This window comes from Aethalodelphis obliquidens, unplaced genomic scaffold (genome assembly GCF_003676395.1).
Source record: "Aethalodelphis obliquidens isolate GAN/ISIS:26980383/991018 unplaced genomic scaffold, ASM367639v1 scaffold7, whole genome shotgun sequence".
Taxonomy (NCBI): Eukaryota; Metazoa; Chordata; class Mammalia; order Artiodactyla; family Delphinidae; genus Aethalodelphis; species Aethalodelphis obliquidens.
The window spans coordinates 63,789,014-63,808,152 of NW_020837951.1; the positions used below are offsets into that span (position 1 = coordinate 63,789,014).

The following is a 19,139-nucleotide window of genomic DNA, read 5'->3' on the forward strand; positions in this document are numbered from 1 at the left end:
TTAGAAATGGCACAAATATCTGCTATGCACACTGGGGGTATTAGGTGTTTTTAACTTTTGTCATTGTAGTAAAACCTTCTATATTTCAATTACAGTCAACAACAGTTGAGAGGATGCCTCTGGATGCATGATAGAATATATTTTAATTCTGGGTCCCTCATCTCTTCCCAGTCTTCACACCTCTAATCTTCCTGAACGACCCTGCACCCCACTTCAGGTTTCATAATCCTTTAAGCATAAAGAGAACTGAATGTTTTTCATTTCATGTAGGATCTAGTTATTTAAAACCATCAGTACCATTAGTACCACTGACACGGTGCTTAGTCATCTTTATCTTCTTTTTCTCATAGCAAGGGAACAAAGAAGTATTTCTGTTTCCTATTGTGAAATATAGCAAGATCTAAATAATATGAGTGTATAAGTTTAACATGTGCTTATTGGGCATTTGCAGTTCACTGGATGCTGTGGGAATACGAATACTCTAACGAATCAAAGTGAGATGAGAATGTGACGGCCTGTCCATCAATAACTATGACACAAGGAAGAAAATATCTAGTGCTACTAAATATGGATAAACAAGAAGTGCAAAAGAGTGGAGGAGCCCAGGAATGTGTTCGTGGCTGAGTGGACATTTTAGCTTTGAAGAAGACATACAGTTTAGATTTGTGAAAATGGCCTTTCCCTTCAGCCTCTCTTAAGGACTTTGAAGAGAGCCTTTCTGCAACCACTCTTCCTTGAACGTGCATAAAAAAGAATCATAATATCTGATATTTGGGCTAAAATTATGCTGGTTTTCTTATTAAAAACTGAGATGGCATCATAATTGAATACACAATGAGAGAATTAGGGAATCGTCTTTGATGATAATTTGCCTTTTTCTCCAAAAACTTTCATAAAGCAACTTAAAAAGATGTTCTAATTATCTGTCTTTATAAAGCTTGGGGCTCCTGGACTCACTGTATGGCAACCTTTCTTATTTACAAAATGCTAAATTCATTCATAAGATGACTGGGAAATTTTATTGAAAAAATGTGGGACTCTTTTTTGCACATTCAATTGTTTATTGAGATTATAAAAAATAGGTTTAGATCAAGAGACATAAAATACAGAAACTCACTAGTAGACAGCTTTGAAATGGATTATAATAACTTAAACTAAAACCTCAATTTTTTCTTTGCAAGTTGCAGCACAACTTGATGGAAGCCCAGCTAGCTACAAAATAAATACACTTTTTCACAAGAAGGCAAAATAAATATGACTATTTTAAAAAATCACTTGAAGCTTAAAGCCAGCTCTGCCAATAACACATGGGGCTCCATATTTGTTACTCTTCAACAGCTTCTCTAAGGAATGCACAGGAAAAAAAAAAAGCATGATTGCTTTCAGAGAAGAGCAAGAGACAAATTCCCAGTGGCCTAATTATTTCAGAAACCCCAGTCCTAGACAGATACAAGACAATAGAGGTAGGTATAGAAGGAATCATCTGTAATTCTTTTCTCTCTCTCATAATTACTGAAGTGCTCTCTGGAGAAATCCATGTGCCAACAGAAGAGGAAAAGCAGGAACTGGCTCTTAAGTCTCATCCTGAGGTGGCTTTCATATACCATTAAGATTCAGTAGAAAATTAAAATCAAATAAAGACTTTTGCATTTAGAGTTTGATGATTTTTAGTGCAAAATAAGGCAAGATAATGGTTTCAAAATAGATAATATGTGCTTTGGTCAATGTCTGAAAAAAGATGACAAACATAACAAGACTAACATGAATGACAGCTATTTATTAAGGGTTTTCTATGTGCCTGACCATCATGATTGTCATGGCTACCCTAAACGAAGATTTGATACACGTTTTGCAGATGAGCAAACAGAAACAAAGAGAAATAACTTACCCAGGACCCTACAACTAGTAAAGAGCTACACCAAGTCCCTCTTACTCCAAAGCCTGTGCTCATTCATTTAATCAGGATTTGCTATATGCATGTCTGTTTTAAATAACTGTATAAACATTAGAACTGTTTAAAAAGGATTATATGCTGATATGAAAATATTTACAATATACGTAATTAAGGTTTTTTTTTTTTAAGTAGAGAGTAGGGTATAGTATGATCCCTGATTTGTAGGTAAAAACATACAGAAAAATCATATACACACACACACATCACTGGCATGTGCACAAATTATTTCTGTGGAAATTAATTACTAAAACCTCAACTGATGGGGAGTGGCTATGGGTAGGGGCTGTTGAAGAGGGAGAATTTCATATTTCACTGTGTATGTTTCTCAACATTCTAACTTATTTAACCATAGATATTTATTATTATTCTTTAAGACAACAGTTGTTGTCTCAGCAGTGATATGCTGGGCCATTTTAAGTATATGTCTGAATTTTTAAATAAAACTAACAAATATTATTATATAATATAAAGACATTTTCAAACTGCATAAAAATAATGGTCCAAATTGTATTTTTCATTTCATGTATCTTTATAAATAGCTGTATAAAAAAAGATGCCTGTGATTCACGAATTAAGAGCCCTTGCTATTATAGCACTGGTTAAGAGGGCACTCTGTGGAATCAGAGCACCTGGGTGCAAATCCCCTACTTGCTACTTACTTCCAAGCGCTGTGATCTTGGGCCACTAACTTAACCTCTTAAGCCTCATTTTTTGCAGTTATTAAATGGCAATAATAATGCCATCACTCTAAAAGCCTACTGCGAGGATTCAATATGAATACATGTAAAGGGTTTGGAATAGTACCTACAGCCTAGTAAGTACTACATTCTCTATATATGCAACTATAATTGTAACCATGCAATTGTTATATGTTAGCAATTATTATTATCATTACCAACATCACTATTATTAGAAAAATACTTTTCAAGTGATTGCATTACATAACAGGTTACTGGCTTCTCTACTTCTCATCAACTTAAAGTGTTAAGTGCACATAGACTAATGTAAATGGGCTAGGTGAAAATAAAAATTAGAAAATGATAAAAGAGAAATTGAAAATTCTGATATCTTTCTTACAGTAACATTCCGCACTATAAAATCAGGAGCTTCATCATTTGTGGGGTTGATTATAATGTAAAATGGTATCTCCAAGGAGCGTCGTTTCCCATCAGTGACATACACCATGAACTGGTCGGCTGTTGGTTCCATCCTCAGATGCCTGGACTGCACATAGTTAATGTGTAAAGCCTTCATGTCTTTCCACCGAAACGAAGCTAGAGCACACCAAGATGGAGCACATAAATAAGAAAAACGTTTTTTTCCAAGTTACTGGTCCTTAATCCTTAATCCGATAGCCTATTTCTCAGCAGAGGAAATAAGAGGTCATAGCAGTTGACCTAACAATCAGCTTCAGGGGCTGCTATAATCACTATAACCATCAACATAAAAACAGATATCCATAAATTATAAGGAACAATTAAAATTTTCATGGAGAACGGAAGGGCAATAACTGCTAACTAGGATTATAGGGACTTCATGACCATTCTTTATACACTTGGAATGAATGTCAGAGAGACTTTCCTTCCCTTGATTAAAACCAGTGTTCCTGTGTGAGCAGTTCTTGTCATGCTTGAACAAGAAAAGAACCATCTCTTTCATATAAAGGCAAAACAAGAGTCCATCAATCATCTGCCTACTTGACTACATATCAACTGGTAGGAATGAATGGAATTAACTGACCTGCTATTTTGGTATTCTGACATTGCCTTAAATCAAAAGATAAAAATACTCTGTGTTGTGTATGAGTCACAGGAGAAACTGCATAAACTTTAATGCAATTAATCTTTCTTTCTTCCGACTTTATTGACACATAATGCACAAATCATTGTGTGAGTTTAAGGTGTATGATGTGTTGATTTGAAACATTCTATACCACAAAGTGTTTATCACAATAAGGTTAATTAACATATCATTCACCTCATATAACTACTATTTTGCTGTTGTTGATATGATGAGAACATCAAAGCTCTACTCTAAAAGCAACTTTCAAGTGTATAATAAGTATTGTTAATTATAGTCATCACGCTATACCTTAGATACCCAGAATTTATTCATTTTATAACTGAAAGTTTGTAGCCTTCAACCAGCATCTCCTGCATCTCCTCACCCTTACCCTCGGCACCTGGCAACCACTATTCTACTCTCTGTTTCTATGAGTTCAATATTTTTAGATTCCACATATAAGTGAGACCGTACAGTATTGGTCTTTATCTGTCTGATGAATTTCACTTACTATAATGCTCTCAGAGGTCCATCCATGTTGTTGCAAATGGCAGCATTTCTTTCTTTTTCATGGCTGAATAATATCCTAATGTATGTGTGTGTGTGTGTGTGTGTGTGTGTGTGTGTGTGTGTGTATATATATATATATATATATACCACATTTTCTTTGTCCATTCATCCATCAATGGACATTTAGGTTGTTTCCATATGTTAGCTATTATGAATAATCCTCTAATGAATATGGGAGTGCAGATATGTCTTTGATATCCTGTTTTCATTCTCTTTGGATATACACCCAGAAGTGGAATTGCTGAATCATACGGAAGTTCTATTTTTAATTTTTTGAGGAACTTCCATAGTGATTGTACCAATTTACATTCCCAACTAACGGTGCACCACAGTTCCCTTTTCTCCACATCCTCGCCAGCATTTGTTATCTCTTACCATTTTGATAATAGCCATTCTAACAGGTGGGAGATGATATATCATTGTGGTTTTAACTGGCATTTCCCTGATGGTTAGGGATGATGAACACCTTTCCATGTACCTGTTCCACCATTTGTACATCTCCTCCAGAAAAATGTTTACTCAAGTCCTCTACCCATTTTTCAATCAGATTGTTTGGGCTTTTTGTATTGAGTTGTATGAGTAATTTATATATATTAGATATTAATCTCCTACCAGATATATGGTTTGCAAATATTTTCTCCCTTTCTATAGGTAACTTTTTCATTTTGTTGATTGTTTCTCTTTCTGTGCAGAAGCATTTTGGTTTAATGTAGTCCCACTTGTTGATTTTTGCTTTTTTGCCATTGCTTTTGGTGTCAAATTCAAAAAATCATCATCAAGACCCATGTCAAGGAGCTTACTGCCTATGTTGTCTTCTAGGAGTTTTATGGTTTCATGTCTTATGTTCAAGTCTTTAATCCATTTTGAGCTAATTTTTGTTGTGTCGTAAGATAGTAGTCCAGTTTTATTCTTTTGCATGTGGCTGTCCATTTTTCCCGACACCACTTCTCAAAGAGACTGTGCTTTGCCCATTGTATGTTCTTGGCTCCTTCATTAAAAATTAATTGACCATATATGCATTGGTTTATTTCTAGGCTCTCTATTCTGTTCTATTGATCTATGTGTTTGTTTTTATGCTAATACCATACTGCTTTGATTACGATAGCTTTGTAATAATAGCTTGAAATCAGGAGGTGTGATGCCTCCAGCTTTGTTCTTCTTTCTCAAGATGGCTTTGGCTATCTGAGGTCTTTTGTGGTTCCATACAAATTTTAGGATTGTTTGTTCTATTTCTGTAAAAAATGCCATTGGGATTTTGATAGGGATTGCACTGAATCTATAGATAGCTTTGGGCGGTATGGACATTTTAACAATATTAACTCTTTCAGTCCATGAACATGGGATGTCTTTCCATTTGTGTCTTCTTCAGTGTCTTTCATCAAGACATCAATTCTATGTCTTATGGTTCTTGGCATATAAATCTTTCACTTCCTTGGTTAAAATTATTCCTAAATATTTTATTGGTTTTGATGCTATTATAAATGAGATTGTTTTCTCTATTTCTTTTTCGGATAGCTTATTCTTCATGTATAGGAATACAACTGATGTTTGTATGTTGATTTTGTACCCTGAAACTTTATTGAATTTGTTGATTAGTTCTAACAGTTTTTGGTGAAGTCTTTAGGAATTTCTATATATCATATTGTCAGCAAACAGAAACATTTTACTTCTTCCTTTCTGATTTGACACCCTTTATTTCTTTTTCTTGCCTAATTGCTCTGACTATGACTTTCAGTACTATACTGAATAGGCATGATGAGGGTGGGCACCTCTGTCTTGTTCCTTATCTTAGAGGGAAAATTTTCAACCTTTCACTGTTGACTATGATGCCAGCTATGGGTTCTGCATATACAGGCTTTATTATGTTGAGGTATGTTCCTTCTATACACAATTTGTTGAGAGTTTTTAATCTTAAAAGGATGTAGAAATTTGTTAAATGTTTGTTTCTGCACCTATAGAGATGATCATAGGATTTTTGTCTTTCATTCTATCAACGTGGTGTATCCCATTTATTGATTTGCATATGCTGAACTACTCTTGCATCACAGATATAAATCCCACTTGATCATGGTGTGTGATCCTTTTAATGTGCTGTTGAATTCAGTTTGTTATTGCTTTGTGGAGAATTTTTGCATCTATATTCATCAAAGATATTGATTTGTAGTTTTCTTTTCTTGTAGTATCTTTATCTGTCTTTGGTATCAGGGTAATGCTAGCCTTGTAAAATGAGTTTGGAAGCGTTCCCTCCTCCTCCTTTTTTTTGGAAGAGTTTGAGAAAAATGAGTGCTAACTCTTCTTTAAATGTTTGGTAGAAATCACCTGTAAAGCCATCTGATCTTGGGCTTTTCTTACTTGGGAGGTTTTGGATTACTGATTAACTCTATTTACTGATTATTGGTCTGTTCAGATTTTTAATTTCTTCATGATCCAGACTTGGTAAGTTTTATGTTCCTATGTTGTCCAATTTGTTGGTGTATAATTGTTCAGAGTAGTCTCTTATGATCCTCTGTATTAGTTGTAATGTTTCCTCCTTCATTTCAGATTTTATTTATTTGAGTTCTCTTTTCTTCTTGTTAAGTCTAGCTAAACGTTTGCCAATTTCATTTATCTTTTAAAAAATCAATTCAGTTTCATTAATCTCTTCTATTTTTCTGTTCTCTGTTTCTGCTCTGGTCTTTGTTATCACCTTCTTTCTGCTAAACCTGGGCTTAGTTTGTTTTTGTTTTTCTAGTTCTAGTTGATTTACTTTTTTAATGTAGCATTTATCACTATAAAATTTTCCTCTTAGCACTGCTTTTGCTGCACCCATATATTTTAGTGTGTTGTGTTTCCATTTTTATTTAAGATTTTTAGATTTCTTTTTTAAATTTAATCTTTGACCCATTGGTTGTTCAGAAGTGTGTTGCTTAATTTTCACATATTTGTGAATTTTCTAGTTACCTCCTGTTATTGATTTTAATTTCATACCATTGCGGTCAAAAAAGATACTTGGTACAACTTCAATCTTTTTAAATTGCTAAGACTTGTTTGTTGACTCATCACATGATCTATCCTGGAGAATGTTTCATGTGCACTTGAGAAGAATGTTTATTCTGCTTTTGTTGGATGGAATGTATGTATATGTCTGTTAAGTTCATTTGGTCTAACATATAGTTCAAGTCTAATGTTTCCTTATTGATTTTCCATCTGGATGATCTATCCATTGTTGAAATTGGGGTACTGAGGTCCCTACTATTATTGTATTGTTGTGTATTATCCTCTTCAAATCTGTTAGTATTTGCTTCATATATTTAGGTGCTCCAATGTTGTGTGCATATACATTTACAGCTATTATATCCTCTTGATGAATTAACACTTTATCATTATGTAATGACCTTCTTTGTCTCTTGTTACAGTTTTGACTTAAAGTCTCTTTTGTCTATTATAAGTATATCTACCCTTGCTCTCTTTTGGTTTCCATTTGCATGGAATCTCTTTTTCCTTCCCTTCATTTTAAGCCTATGTATGTCCTTGAAGCTGAAGTGAGTTTCTTGTAGGCAGCATGTAGTTGGGTCTTTTATTTTTCTATCCATTCAGTCACTCTATTAATGCAATTAATCTTAAACCCAGATTCTCTCATATTTAAGATAGATGTACCCCAAAAGGTGCTTAGAGAATAACTCTAAAGTGGTGCCTTTGGACAACTGTGTTTTTGGTGTCTGTTTTTGTTTTGGTTGTTTTCTTTTTGCCTGAAATACCAGAGATATTTCAGTATCTGAGAGGCATTTTGGTTTCAAAATTAATGTCATTACCTTCAACATTTCCATGGTATGTTTCCTAATCTTTTCTGCCCATATCTTTTAAAAGTGTTAAAAAAAAAACTGTGAGAATGAGACCAGTGAGCTCCACCAGATTTATTCTATCACAGAGTTCTGTGTTGCTATCAGGGCCTTTAAAAACATTATTTCTTCAATATTTATTCTTATAGTTTTCATAAGTGAAATCTCCATTTATTTTGAAGTAAACTCCCATACATGGGGAAATTTTAAATGAAAAATTAGAACGAAAAACAATAATACTCAAAAGTATTGGTAATAATAATAATTCCTTGAGTATATACAGTACTTTGAACATTTCTGAAGTCCTAACCCAGTTATTAAACATGATCTAACCAATCAGTCACAAACATAGGCTAATTATTGCTGGACACAAAGCCATGACTTACCGATGCTGATGCCCATATTGCTTTTTTCAAAACCTGCAGAAGGTAGTGTGTTTTCAAGGTAGCCGAACTGGGGAGGAGCAACCAAAACAAATTCCAAGTCATCTACTGCAGTGTCGGCATCAGTGGCAGACAAATGGTTAACAGTAAGGGCTGCTGAGAAACCCTCATCTACAAAGAACATGGTACCTGCATACAAATAATAACACAATTATGACTTAGCGTGAAATCCTCTAATCAGAATAGTGAGAACAAAAGGGAGTGATTGAAATTCCAATTCATAGAAGCATCCTACATGCAAATATACTTCCATGGGAGATATTCATTTCCTTTGGCATAATTCTCCTTACAGTGAATATATTCAGGGGTAATGGGGGGAATTTAATTTGACTTAACGGAATTATATTTTTTTCTTGTATAAGCAAGCCAGACAATAATAGAAAGAGAGCAGAAATACTAAATGCTTCAGTACAGCCCTTTAGTCACTCTCAAGGAACTCTGATTTCCCTTGTGTCTATAGAAGTGACAAATGAAACTAAGAATTGCCAAACTGTTTTAATGATAAGTCACTAAATGTGGTCTATGTACTCCTCAAGATCAGTTGTTGCCTCTGTTTGTCAGAGCATTAATTGCCTGAGAACTATTATGAATCGCTCATAATGAACATTTTTTCATGCCTTGGTGCTTAATTATTCTGCAGGGATAATGCTTCCTCCCCAGAACATTGCTTAGGAGATACTTTGCAAATTATAATAACATTCATACATATGTTTGCATTTTTTTTTGAGACACAGAACATATACACAATGCCTATGAAGAGATGACTTTCTAAAAAGCAAATAAGGTCAAGTATATATAAATGGTCTCGCTAATATACTCATTCAATTCTAATAGAAATTATTATGGATAAAATAAATTATTGGCTCTCCAGCAGGCAAATGATATTTTCCCACGTGAAATAAAACCAGAATATCTGAGGATTGCAATGTTGTCTTCATTCCCAAGGGTGTGCACACACACACAGATACACACACACACACACACACACACACACACACACACTTGCATTCTCTCTCCACGAATTTATCTAAATATTTTTTTAACATCTTTATTGGAGTATAATTGCTTTACAATGGTGTGTTAGTTTCTGTGGTATAACAAAGTGAATCAGTTATACATATACATATATCCCAGGATCCCCTCCCTCTGTGTCTCCCTCCCACCCTCCCTATCGCACCCCTCTAAGTGGTCACAAAGCACTGAGCTGATCTCCCTGTGCTATCCAGCTGCTTCCCACTAGCTATCTATTTTGTCTGATATTAGAATTGCTACACCAGCTTTCTTTTGATTTCCATTTGCATAGAATAACTTTTTCCATCCCCTCACTTTCAGTCTGTATGTGTCCCTAGGTCTGAAGTGGGTCTCTTGTAGACAGCATTTATATGGGACTTGTTTTTGTATCCATTCAGCCAGTCTATGTCTTTTGGTTGGAGCATTTAACCCATTTACATTTAAGGTAATTATCGATATGTATGTTCCTATTGCCATTTTCTTAATTGTTTTGGGTTTGTTAGAGTACGTCTTTTCCTTCTCTTGTGCTTCCTGCCTAGAGAAGTTCCTTTAGCACTTGTTGTAAAGCTGGTTTGGTGGTGCTGAATTCTCTTAGCTTTTGCTTGTCTGTAAAGGTTTTAATTTCTCCATCAAATCTGACTGAGATCCTTGCTGGGTAGAGTAATCTTGGTTGTAGCTTTTTCTCTTTCATCACTTTAAATATGTCCTGTCACTCCCTTCTGGCTTGCAGAGTTTCTGCTGAAAGATCAGCTGTTAACCTTATGGGGATTCCCTTGTATGTTATTTGTTGCTTTTCCCTTGATGCTTTTAATATTTTTTTCTTTGTATTTAATTTTTGATAGTTTGATTAATATGTCTCTTGACATGTTTCTCCTTGGATTTATCCTGTATGGGACTCTCTGCGCTTCCTGGACTTGATTGACTATTTCCTTTCCCATATTAGGGAAGTTTTCTACTATAATCTCTTCAAATATTTTCTGACCCTTTTTTTTTCTCTTCTTCTTCTGGGACCCCTATAATTCGAATGTTTGTGCATTTAATGTTTTCCCAGAGGTCTCTGAGACTGTCCTCAATTCTTTTCATTCTTTTTTCTTTATTCTGCTCTGCGGTAGTTATTTCCACTATTTTATTTTCCAGGTCACATATCTGTTCTTATGCCTCAGTTATTCTGCTATTGATTCCTTCCAGAGAATTTTTACTTTCATTTATTGTGTTGTTCATCATTGTTTGTTTGCTCTTTAGTTCTTCTATGTCCTTGTGAAACGTTTCTTGTATTTTCTCCATTCTGTTTCCTAGATTTTGGATATCTTTACTATCATTATTCTGAATTCTTTTTCAGGTTGATTGCCTATTTCTTCCTCATTTGTTTGGTCCGGTGGGTTTTTACCTTGCTCCTTCATTTGCTGTGTGTTCTCTGTCTCCTCTTTTTACTTAACTTACTTTGTTTGGGGTCTCCTTTTTGCAGGCTGCAGGTTCGTAATTCCCATTGCTTTTGGTGTCTGCTCCTGGTGGCTAAGGTTGGTTCAGTGGGTTGTGTAGGCTTCCTGGTGGAGAGGACTGGTGCCTGTGTTCTGGTGGATGATAGTGGATCTTGTCTTTCTGGTGGGCAGGACCGCATCCGGTGGTGTGTTTTTGGGTGTCTGTGACCTTATTATGATGTTAGGCAGCCCCTCTGCTAATGGGTGGGGCTGTGTTCCTGTCTTGCTAGTTGTTTGGCACGGTATATCCAGCACTGTAGCTTGCTGGTGTTGAGTGGAACTAGGTCTTAGCATTGAGATGGAGATGTTTGGGAGGGCTTTCACCATTTGATAGTACATGGAGCCAGGAGGTCTCTGGTGGACCAATGTCCTGAACTCAGCTCTCCCACCTCAGAGGCTCAGGCCTGACACCTGGCCGGAGCACCAAGACCCTGTGAGCGACACGGCTCAGAAGAAAAGGGACCAAAAAAAAAAAAAGAAAGAAAGAAAGAAAATAATAAAATAAAAAATATTATTAAAAATTAAAAAAATAAAAAAGTAATAAAAAGAAAGAAGAGAGCACCCAAATCTAAAAACAAATCCACCAATGATAACAAGTAAAAAAAACTATAAAAAAAAAAAAAAAAACAGACAGACAGAACCGAAGACAAATGGTAAAAGCAAAGCTATAGAGACAAAAGCTATAGAGACCAAATCACAGAAAGAAGCATACACATACACACTCACAAAAACAGAAAAAGGGAAAAATATATATATGTATATATATATAAGAGGGAAAGAGCAACCAAATCAATAAACAAATCTACCAATGATAATAAGCTCTAAATACTTAACTAAGATAAACACAAAACCAGAAACAAATTAGATGCAGAAAGCAAACCCCAAGTCTACAGTTGCTCCCAACATCCACTGCCTCAATTTTGGGATGATTTGTTGTCTGTTCAGGTATTCCACAGATGCAGGGTACATCAAGTTGGTTGTGGAGATTTAATCCGCTGCTCCTGAGGCTGCTGGGAGAGATTTCCCTTTCTCTTCTTTGTTCTCACAGCTCCCAGGGGCTCAGCTTTGGATTTGGCCCCGCCTCTGCGTGTAGGTCGCCTCAGGGCATCTTTTGGGAAGTCTGAGTTCTTCTGCCAGCATTCAGTAGGTTTTCTATAGGAGTTGTTCCACATGTAGATGTATTCCCGAAGTATTTGTGGGGAGGAAGGTGATCTCCACGTCTTACTCCTCCGCCATCTTGAAGGTCCCTCAGATTTATCTAAATTTTTAAACAAGTAAATTCTTTTGCCCTGTAATCTTTCATAGATCAGGGAGTTTCCACAAATTTGTATTGAGGCAATTATTGGAAGCAATTCTGTATGGTGGTTTTCTATTTTGACTATATGTAAATTGCATCATTTCACTGGACCATGGGTATGACACTAGGTGAAATAATAGAACTTTAAAAGAAAAAATTGTCACCTATTGCAATTGAAGGTGATTGGTTGTCCACTGGATACACTGTGATGTTGAGATCATACACTGGAAAGGACTCACGACGAGGAACAGATGGATGAGGTCCATTCACAAAAGGGCCAGCTTCTGTGTCCGAAACTACCAACGTTATGGTGTCAAAACAAGGCACCAGGCCAATCTCACCACCTGGAAGACACAACTAGAGTTTAAGCCTGACTTTTAAAAACATAGAATGCCAAGATGAAACCCACTCACACTTGCTCTACAAGCATGAAATGGCAAGGGAAGGAACTTATGTGGTTAAAAGGTAAAACTCAATTTTATCTATGCAATTAAATAGAGTCATAAAAATAACACAAAAATGCTTGCCCATCTGTTGCCTCTGGTGAAATCCCTGCCAGCCATCTATCACCATATGGAGGGGCAAAACAGGGCTAACAAGGGTCTGACAGTTCATAAATGAATAAGGGATAGACACGAAGCTTGACTCGTGATGGCTTTACTCTTCTCTCATAATTATTAGTGTTAGGACCAACCTCAGGGAGAACAGAAGGCACCCTTTTCCCTCTGGTAATTGTCTTCCCATTTGCATTAACCACCTTAAATGAACAACCATTCACTACAGAAGAAGCAGAATAGGTGAAATACAGATATAATCCACATTTTTGTGATTGGTTTCAGTATTTTCCTCATTACATAATAGCCAAGATGTTAGCAAAATAGCAACAGCACCTGGAAAAGAAGTGGCATTTATTTTCATTTTCTGTTTACTCTTTAGAGCTTACAGCTATGGGATTCAAAATGGCCCCAACTTAGGCAATGAGAGGAAGAAGGAAGAAAACGTCAGGGCTAGATAGTTCACCAGTAAACAGAACAATCTGCTCTTGGATTACGAACTAACAGCACAGAGGTGGGAATGCTTGCTGTCCAGGGGACAGGAAAGTTCTGCAGATATGCTTTTGATAATTCTCAGGCATCACTCTCAAAGTGCCAAGAGGGAAGCAATTATGTTTGAAGTTTTGATGAGCCTAGGACACAAAAGATCAGGGATGTCATCTCTTTTCACAAGACACATTGGTTAAATCTACAGAGCATTGTGTTTGGCATTATTCTACCTGTTTGAAAAAAATGACAAGGAAAAGCTCGAGATGATATTATTAAGCAACCAAATGATTAAAGGATGAGATAACTGGATTTATTTTTAAAAAACAGTGAAGTTGAGAGAACTAAAATTAAACAATCTGCCTTCAACTTCAGGAAAATTAAAAAAAAAAGACACCTCTCATCTATTCATAATTATAAAAAACAAATTGGCATAAAGTTTGTTTACTCATCATTCACTTGATAAATATATACTTAATGCCTGTTATATGAAAATTAGTGTTCTGGGTGCCTCAGCAGAGAAAAAGGCAGACGTGTTGAAAACGTCAAAAGACAGTTCAAAAGAATGTCAAATGTCCAAAGACCTACTATGTGTCAGGAGCTGACACAGTCTAATGGTAGAGAAAGAAATGCAGTTCAGTTAGAACATCACAGATACGTGTATGTATTAAGTGGAACCATATGAAATTGCTACTATTAAGCCATTTTTTACCTATTAAATGGAAAATTCATCTATCTCAGCCTGATTATGTACCAGGTGCTGAGGGTGAACGAGGATGAGAATATTGGCTGATGATGGCATGGGGGGAAGGCACACACAACAGAGAAAGTCAGAGAAGTCTTTTCAGATGGCCTTGCTGGCTTTGTACTGAGCATTAAAGGATGAGTAGTTTATAAGGCAGATAAGGCAGAGAATTGGGAGATGAGGAGAGAGGACGTGTAGGGAGAGGGAGCTGGAAGGGAAGTAGAAAAATCTAGGAAATGAAAACAGCTTAATCAAAAAAGCAAACATAGTACATTCAATAACTGTAATTTCAATATAATGGAAGCATAGGATACATTTACAGAAAGAGCTGGAAAATTTGGCTGAGGGTTAAACACTAAAAAGGCTACAGCATTGGTGGAAGAATTCTTTACCTTGAAATGAAATACAGTCTAAAGATATAATTTATACTTAAAATAGTTAACTGTGCTGCTATTTGAAAGAAAATTTTTGAATGACCTCATATATAATGTTTGGAGAATAGGAAATTAATAATGTAATTTTATATCATAAAATATTATTCAATTAGTAAAACGTGTTTACAAAAAATATATAAAATTTACTAAATATTTTAATAAACATTTTTAGGTGATTATCTAAATAAATAAAGGAATCTACAAAACTGCACATATAACACGATTGCAACTATGTTAAAAATTATGATTATAAAAACGAAAATACTGTAACACTGAAATGTTAACAGTGATTCTCTTTGAAAGGTAAGTAAGGTAATTTTTTCAAAACTTTGTTATATTTTTTCATGTTCTCTGCAATGAGCGTGTACTGTTTTCATAATCGTAGAAATAAGATAAAATAAATCAATCGATGAAGTAAAATAATGGTGACACAATTGTTCTCTGGTGATCTTTATAACCAATGTATGGAGGAAAGAGCGGGGCCACTGAAACTTTAGATCCTATAGTACTGAAGTTCTCTTTACTCATCCTAGAAGAGCACTAAATTACTACCAACTGAGTAACTGAGTGAACATTACCAGAAAACATAACATTCAAATAACCAAACACCTTTTTGAATACAGTATTTCTGTTAATTAACTTATTTATTTTAACATCTTTATTGGAGTATAATTGCTTTATAATATTGTGTCAGTTTCTGCTGTACAACACAGTGAATCAGCTATATGCATACGTATATCCCCTCCCTCTTCCATCTCCCTCCCAACCTCCTTATCCCACCCCTCTAGGTGACCACAAAGCACTGAGCTGATCTCCCTGTGCCATGCAGTTGCTGCTCACTAGCTATGCTTTTGGTAGTGTGTGTATATCAGTGCTACTCTCTCACTTCGTCCCAGCTTACCCTTCTCCCTCCCCATGTCCTCAAGTTCATTCTCTACAACTGCGTCTTTATTCCTGTCCTGCCCTAGGTTCCTCTGAACTTTTTTTTTTTTGATTCCATATATATGTGTTAGCATACAGTATTTGCTTTTCTCTTTCTGACTTACTTCACTGTATGACAGACTCTAGGTCCATTCACTCACCACAAATAACTCCATTTCATTTCTTTTTATGGCTGAGTAATATTCCATCGTATATATGTGCCACATTTTCTTTATCCATTTATCTGTCAATGGACACTCAGGTTGCTTCCATGTGCTGGCTATTGTAAATAGTGCTGCAATGAACATTTTGGTACATGACTCTTTTTGAATTATGGTTTTCTCAGGGTATATGCCCAGTAGTGGGATTGCTGGGTCATATGGTGGTTCTGTTATTAGTTTCTTAAGGAACCTCCATACTATTCTCCATGGCTGTATCAATTTACATTCCCACCAACAGTGCAAGAGGGTTCCCCTTTCTCCACACCCTCTCCACCATTTATTGTTTATAAATTTTTTGATAATGGCCATTCTGACTGGTGTGAGGTGATACCTCATTGTAGTTTTGATTTGCAATTCTCTAATACTTAGTGATGTTGAGCAGCTTTTCATGTGCTTCTTGGCCATCTGTATGTCTTCTTTGCAGAAATGTCTATTTAGGTCTTCTGCCCATTTTTGGATTGGGTTGTTTGTTTCTTTAATATTGAGCTGCATGAGCTGTTTATATATTTTGGAGATTAATCCTTTGTCTGTTGATTCGTTTGCAAATATTTTCTCCCATTCTGAGGGTTGTCTTTTGGTCTTGTTTATGGTTTCCTTTGTTGTGCAAAAGCTTTGAAGTTTCATTAGGTCCCATTTGTTTATTTTTGTTTTTATTTCCATTTCTCTAGGAGGTGGGTCAAAAAGGATCTTGCTGTGATTTATTTCATAGAGTGTTCTGCCTGTTTTCCTCTAAAAGTTTTATAGTGTCCGGTCTTACATTTAGGTCTCTAATCCATTTTGACTTCATTTTTGTGAATGGTGTTAGGGAATGTTCTAATTTCATTCTTTTACATGTAGCTGTCCAGTTTTCCCAGCACCACTTATTGAAGAGACTGTCTTTTCTCCATTGTATATCTTTGCCTCCTTGGTCATAGATTAGTTGACCATAGGTGCGCGTGGGTTTATCTCTGGGCTTTCTATCCTATTCCATTGATCTATATTTCTGTTTTTGTGCCAGTACCATACTGTCTTGATTACTGTAGCTTTGCAGTACAGTCTGAAGTCAGGGAGCCTGATTCCTCCAGCTCCGTTTTTCTTTCTCAAGATTGCTTTGGCTATTCGGGGTCTTTTGTGTTTCCATACAAATTGTGAAATTTTTGTTCTAGTTCTGTGAAAAATGTCATTGGTAGTTTGAAAGGGATTGCACTGATCCTGTAGATTGCTTTGGGTAATAGAGTCATTTTCACAATGTTGATTCTTCCAATCCAAGAATATGGTATATCTCTCCACTGTTTGTATCATCTTTAATTTCTTTCATCAGTGTCTGATAGTTTTCTGCATACAGGTCTTCTGTCTCCTTAGGTAGGTTTATTCCTAGGTATTTTATTCTTTTTGTTGTAATGGTCAATGGGAGTGTCCTTAATTGCTCTTTCAGATTTTTCATCATTAGTTTATAGGAATGCAAGAGATTTCTGTGCATTGATTTTGTATCCTGCTACTTTACCAGATTCATTGATTAGCTCTAGTAGTTTTCTAGTAGCATCTTTAGTATTCTCTATGTATAGTATCATGTCATCTGCAAACAGTGACAGTTTTACTTCTTCCTTTCCGATTTGGATTCCTTTTATTTCTTTTTCTTCTCTTATTGCTGTGACCAAAACTATGTTGAATAATAGTCGTGACAGTGCACAACCTTGTCTTGTTCCTGATCTTAGTGGAAATCTTTTCAGTTTTTCACCACTGAGAACGATGTTGGCTGTGGGTTTGTCATATAGGGCCTTTATTACGTTGAGGTAGGTTCTCTCTATGACTACTTTCTGGAGAGTTGTTATCATAAATGGGTGTTGAATTTTGTCAAAAGCTTTTTATGCATCTATTGGGATTATCATATGGCTTTTATCCTTCACTTTGTTAATATGGTGTATCACATTGATTGATTTGTGTATAATGAAGAATCCTTGCATTCCTGGGATAAACTCCACTTGATCATGGTGTATGATCCTTTTAATGTGCTGCTGGATTCTGTTTGCTAGCATTCTGTTGCAGATTTTTGCATCTATGTTCATCAGAGATATTAGTCTGTAGTTTTCTTTTTTTGTGACATCTTTGTCTGGTTTTGGTATCAGAGTGATGGTGGCCTCGTAGAATGAGTTTAGGAGTGTTCCTCCCTCTGCTATACTTTAGAAGAGTTTGAGAAGGATAGGTGTCAGCTCTTCTATAAATGTTTGATAAAAATTGCCTGTGAAGCCACCTGGTCCTGGGCTTTTGTTTTTTGGAGGATTTTTAATCACAGTTTCAATTTCAGTGCTTGTGACTGGTCTGTTTATATTTTCCATTTCTTCCTGGTTCAGTCTCGGAAGGTTGTGCTTTTCTATGAATTTGTCCATTTCTTCCAGGTTGTCCATTTTATTGGCACATAGCTGCCTGTAGTAATCTCTCATGATTCTTTTGTATTTCTGCAGTGTCAGTTGTCACTTCTCCTTTTTCATTTCTAATTCTATTGATTTGAGTCCTCTCCCTTTTTTTCTTGATGAGTCTAGCTAGTGGTTTATCAATTTTGTTTATCTTCTCAAAGAACCAGCTTTTAGTTTTATTGATGTTTGATACTGTTTCCTTCATTTCTTTTTCATTTATTTCTGATCTGATCTTTATGATTTCTTTCCTTGTGCTAACTTTGGGGAGTTTTTTGTTCTTCTTCCTCTGTTTGCTTTAGGTGTAAGGTTAGGTTGTTTATTTGAGATGTTTCTTGTTCCTTGAGGTAGGATTTTTTTGCTATGAACTTCCCTCTTAGAACTGCTTTTGCTGTATCCCATAGGTTTTGGGTCTTCGTGTTTTCATTGTCTTTTTTTCTAGGTATTTTTTGATTTCCTCTTGGAATTCTTCTTGGTCTTCTTGGAATTCTTGGTCTCTTGGTTATTTAGTAGTGTATTGTTTAGCCTCCATGCGTTTGTATTATTTACAGATTTTTTCCTGTAATTGATATCTAGTCTCAGAGCACTGTGGGCAGAAAAGATACTTGATAGGATTTCAATTTTCTTAAATTTACCAAGGCTTGATTTGTGACCCAAGATATGGTCTATCCTGGAGAACATTCCATGAGCACTTGAGAAGAAAGTGTATTCTGTTGTTTGGGGATGGAATGTCCTATAAATATCAATTAAGTCCATCTTGTTTAATATCATTTAAAGCTTGTGTTTCCTTATTTATTTTCATTTTGGATGATCTGTCCATTGGTGAAAGTGGGGTGTTAAAGTCCCCTGCTATGATTGTGTTACTGCCAATTTCCCCTTCTATGGCTGTTAGCATTTGCCTAAGGTACTGAGGTGCTCCTATGTTGGGTTCATAAATATTTACAATTGTTATATCTTCTTATTGGATCGATCCCTTGATCATTATGTAGTCTCCTTTTTTGTCTTTTTTTTTTGATGGGTGGTGCTCTATTCCTG

General features: G+C 35.7%; 1 protein-coding gene across 1 annotated transcript in view; it reads right to left on the reverse strand.

Annotated features, from left to right (window-relative positions):
- FREM1 (FRAS1 related extracellular matrix 1) overlaps nt 1-19,139 on the reverse strand; it is a 155,990-nt gene that overhangs the window by 66,986 nt on the left and 69,865 nt on the right. The window contains exons 16-18 of the mRNA XM_027105887.1: nt 12,518-12,697; nt 8,511-8,696; nt 3,032-3,228 (exon numbers count right to left, since the gene is read on the reverse strand). Of these exons, the coding sequence (XP_026961688.1) occupies nt 3,032-3,228; nt 8,511-8,696; nt 12,518-12,697 (563 nt within the window). The remainder of the gene's footprint in view (nt 1-3,031; nt 3,229-8,510; nt 8,697-12,517; nt 12,698-19,139) is intronic.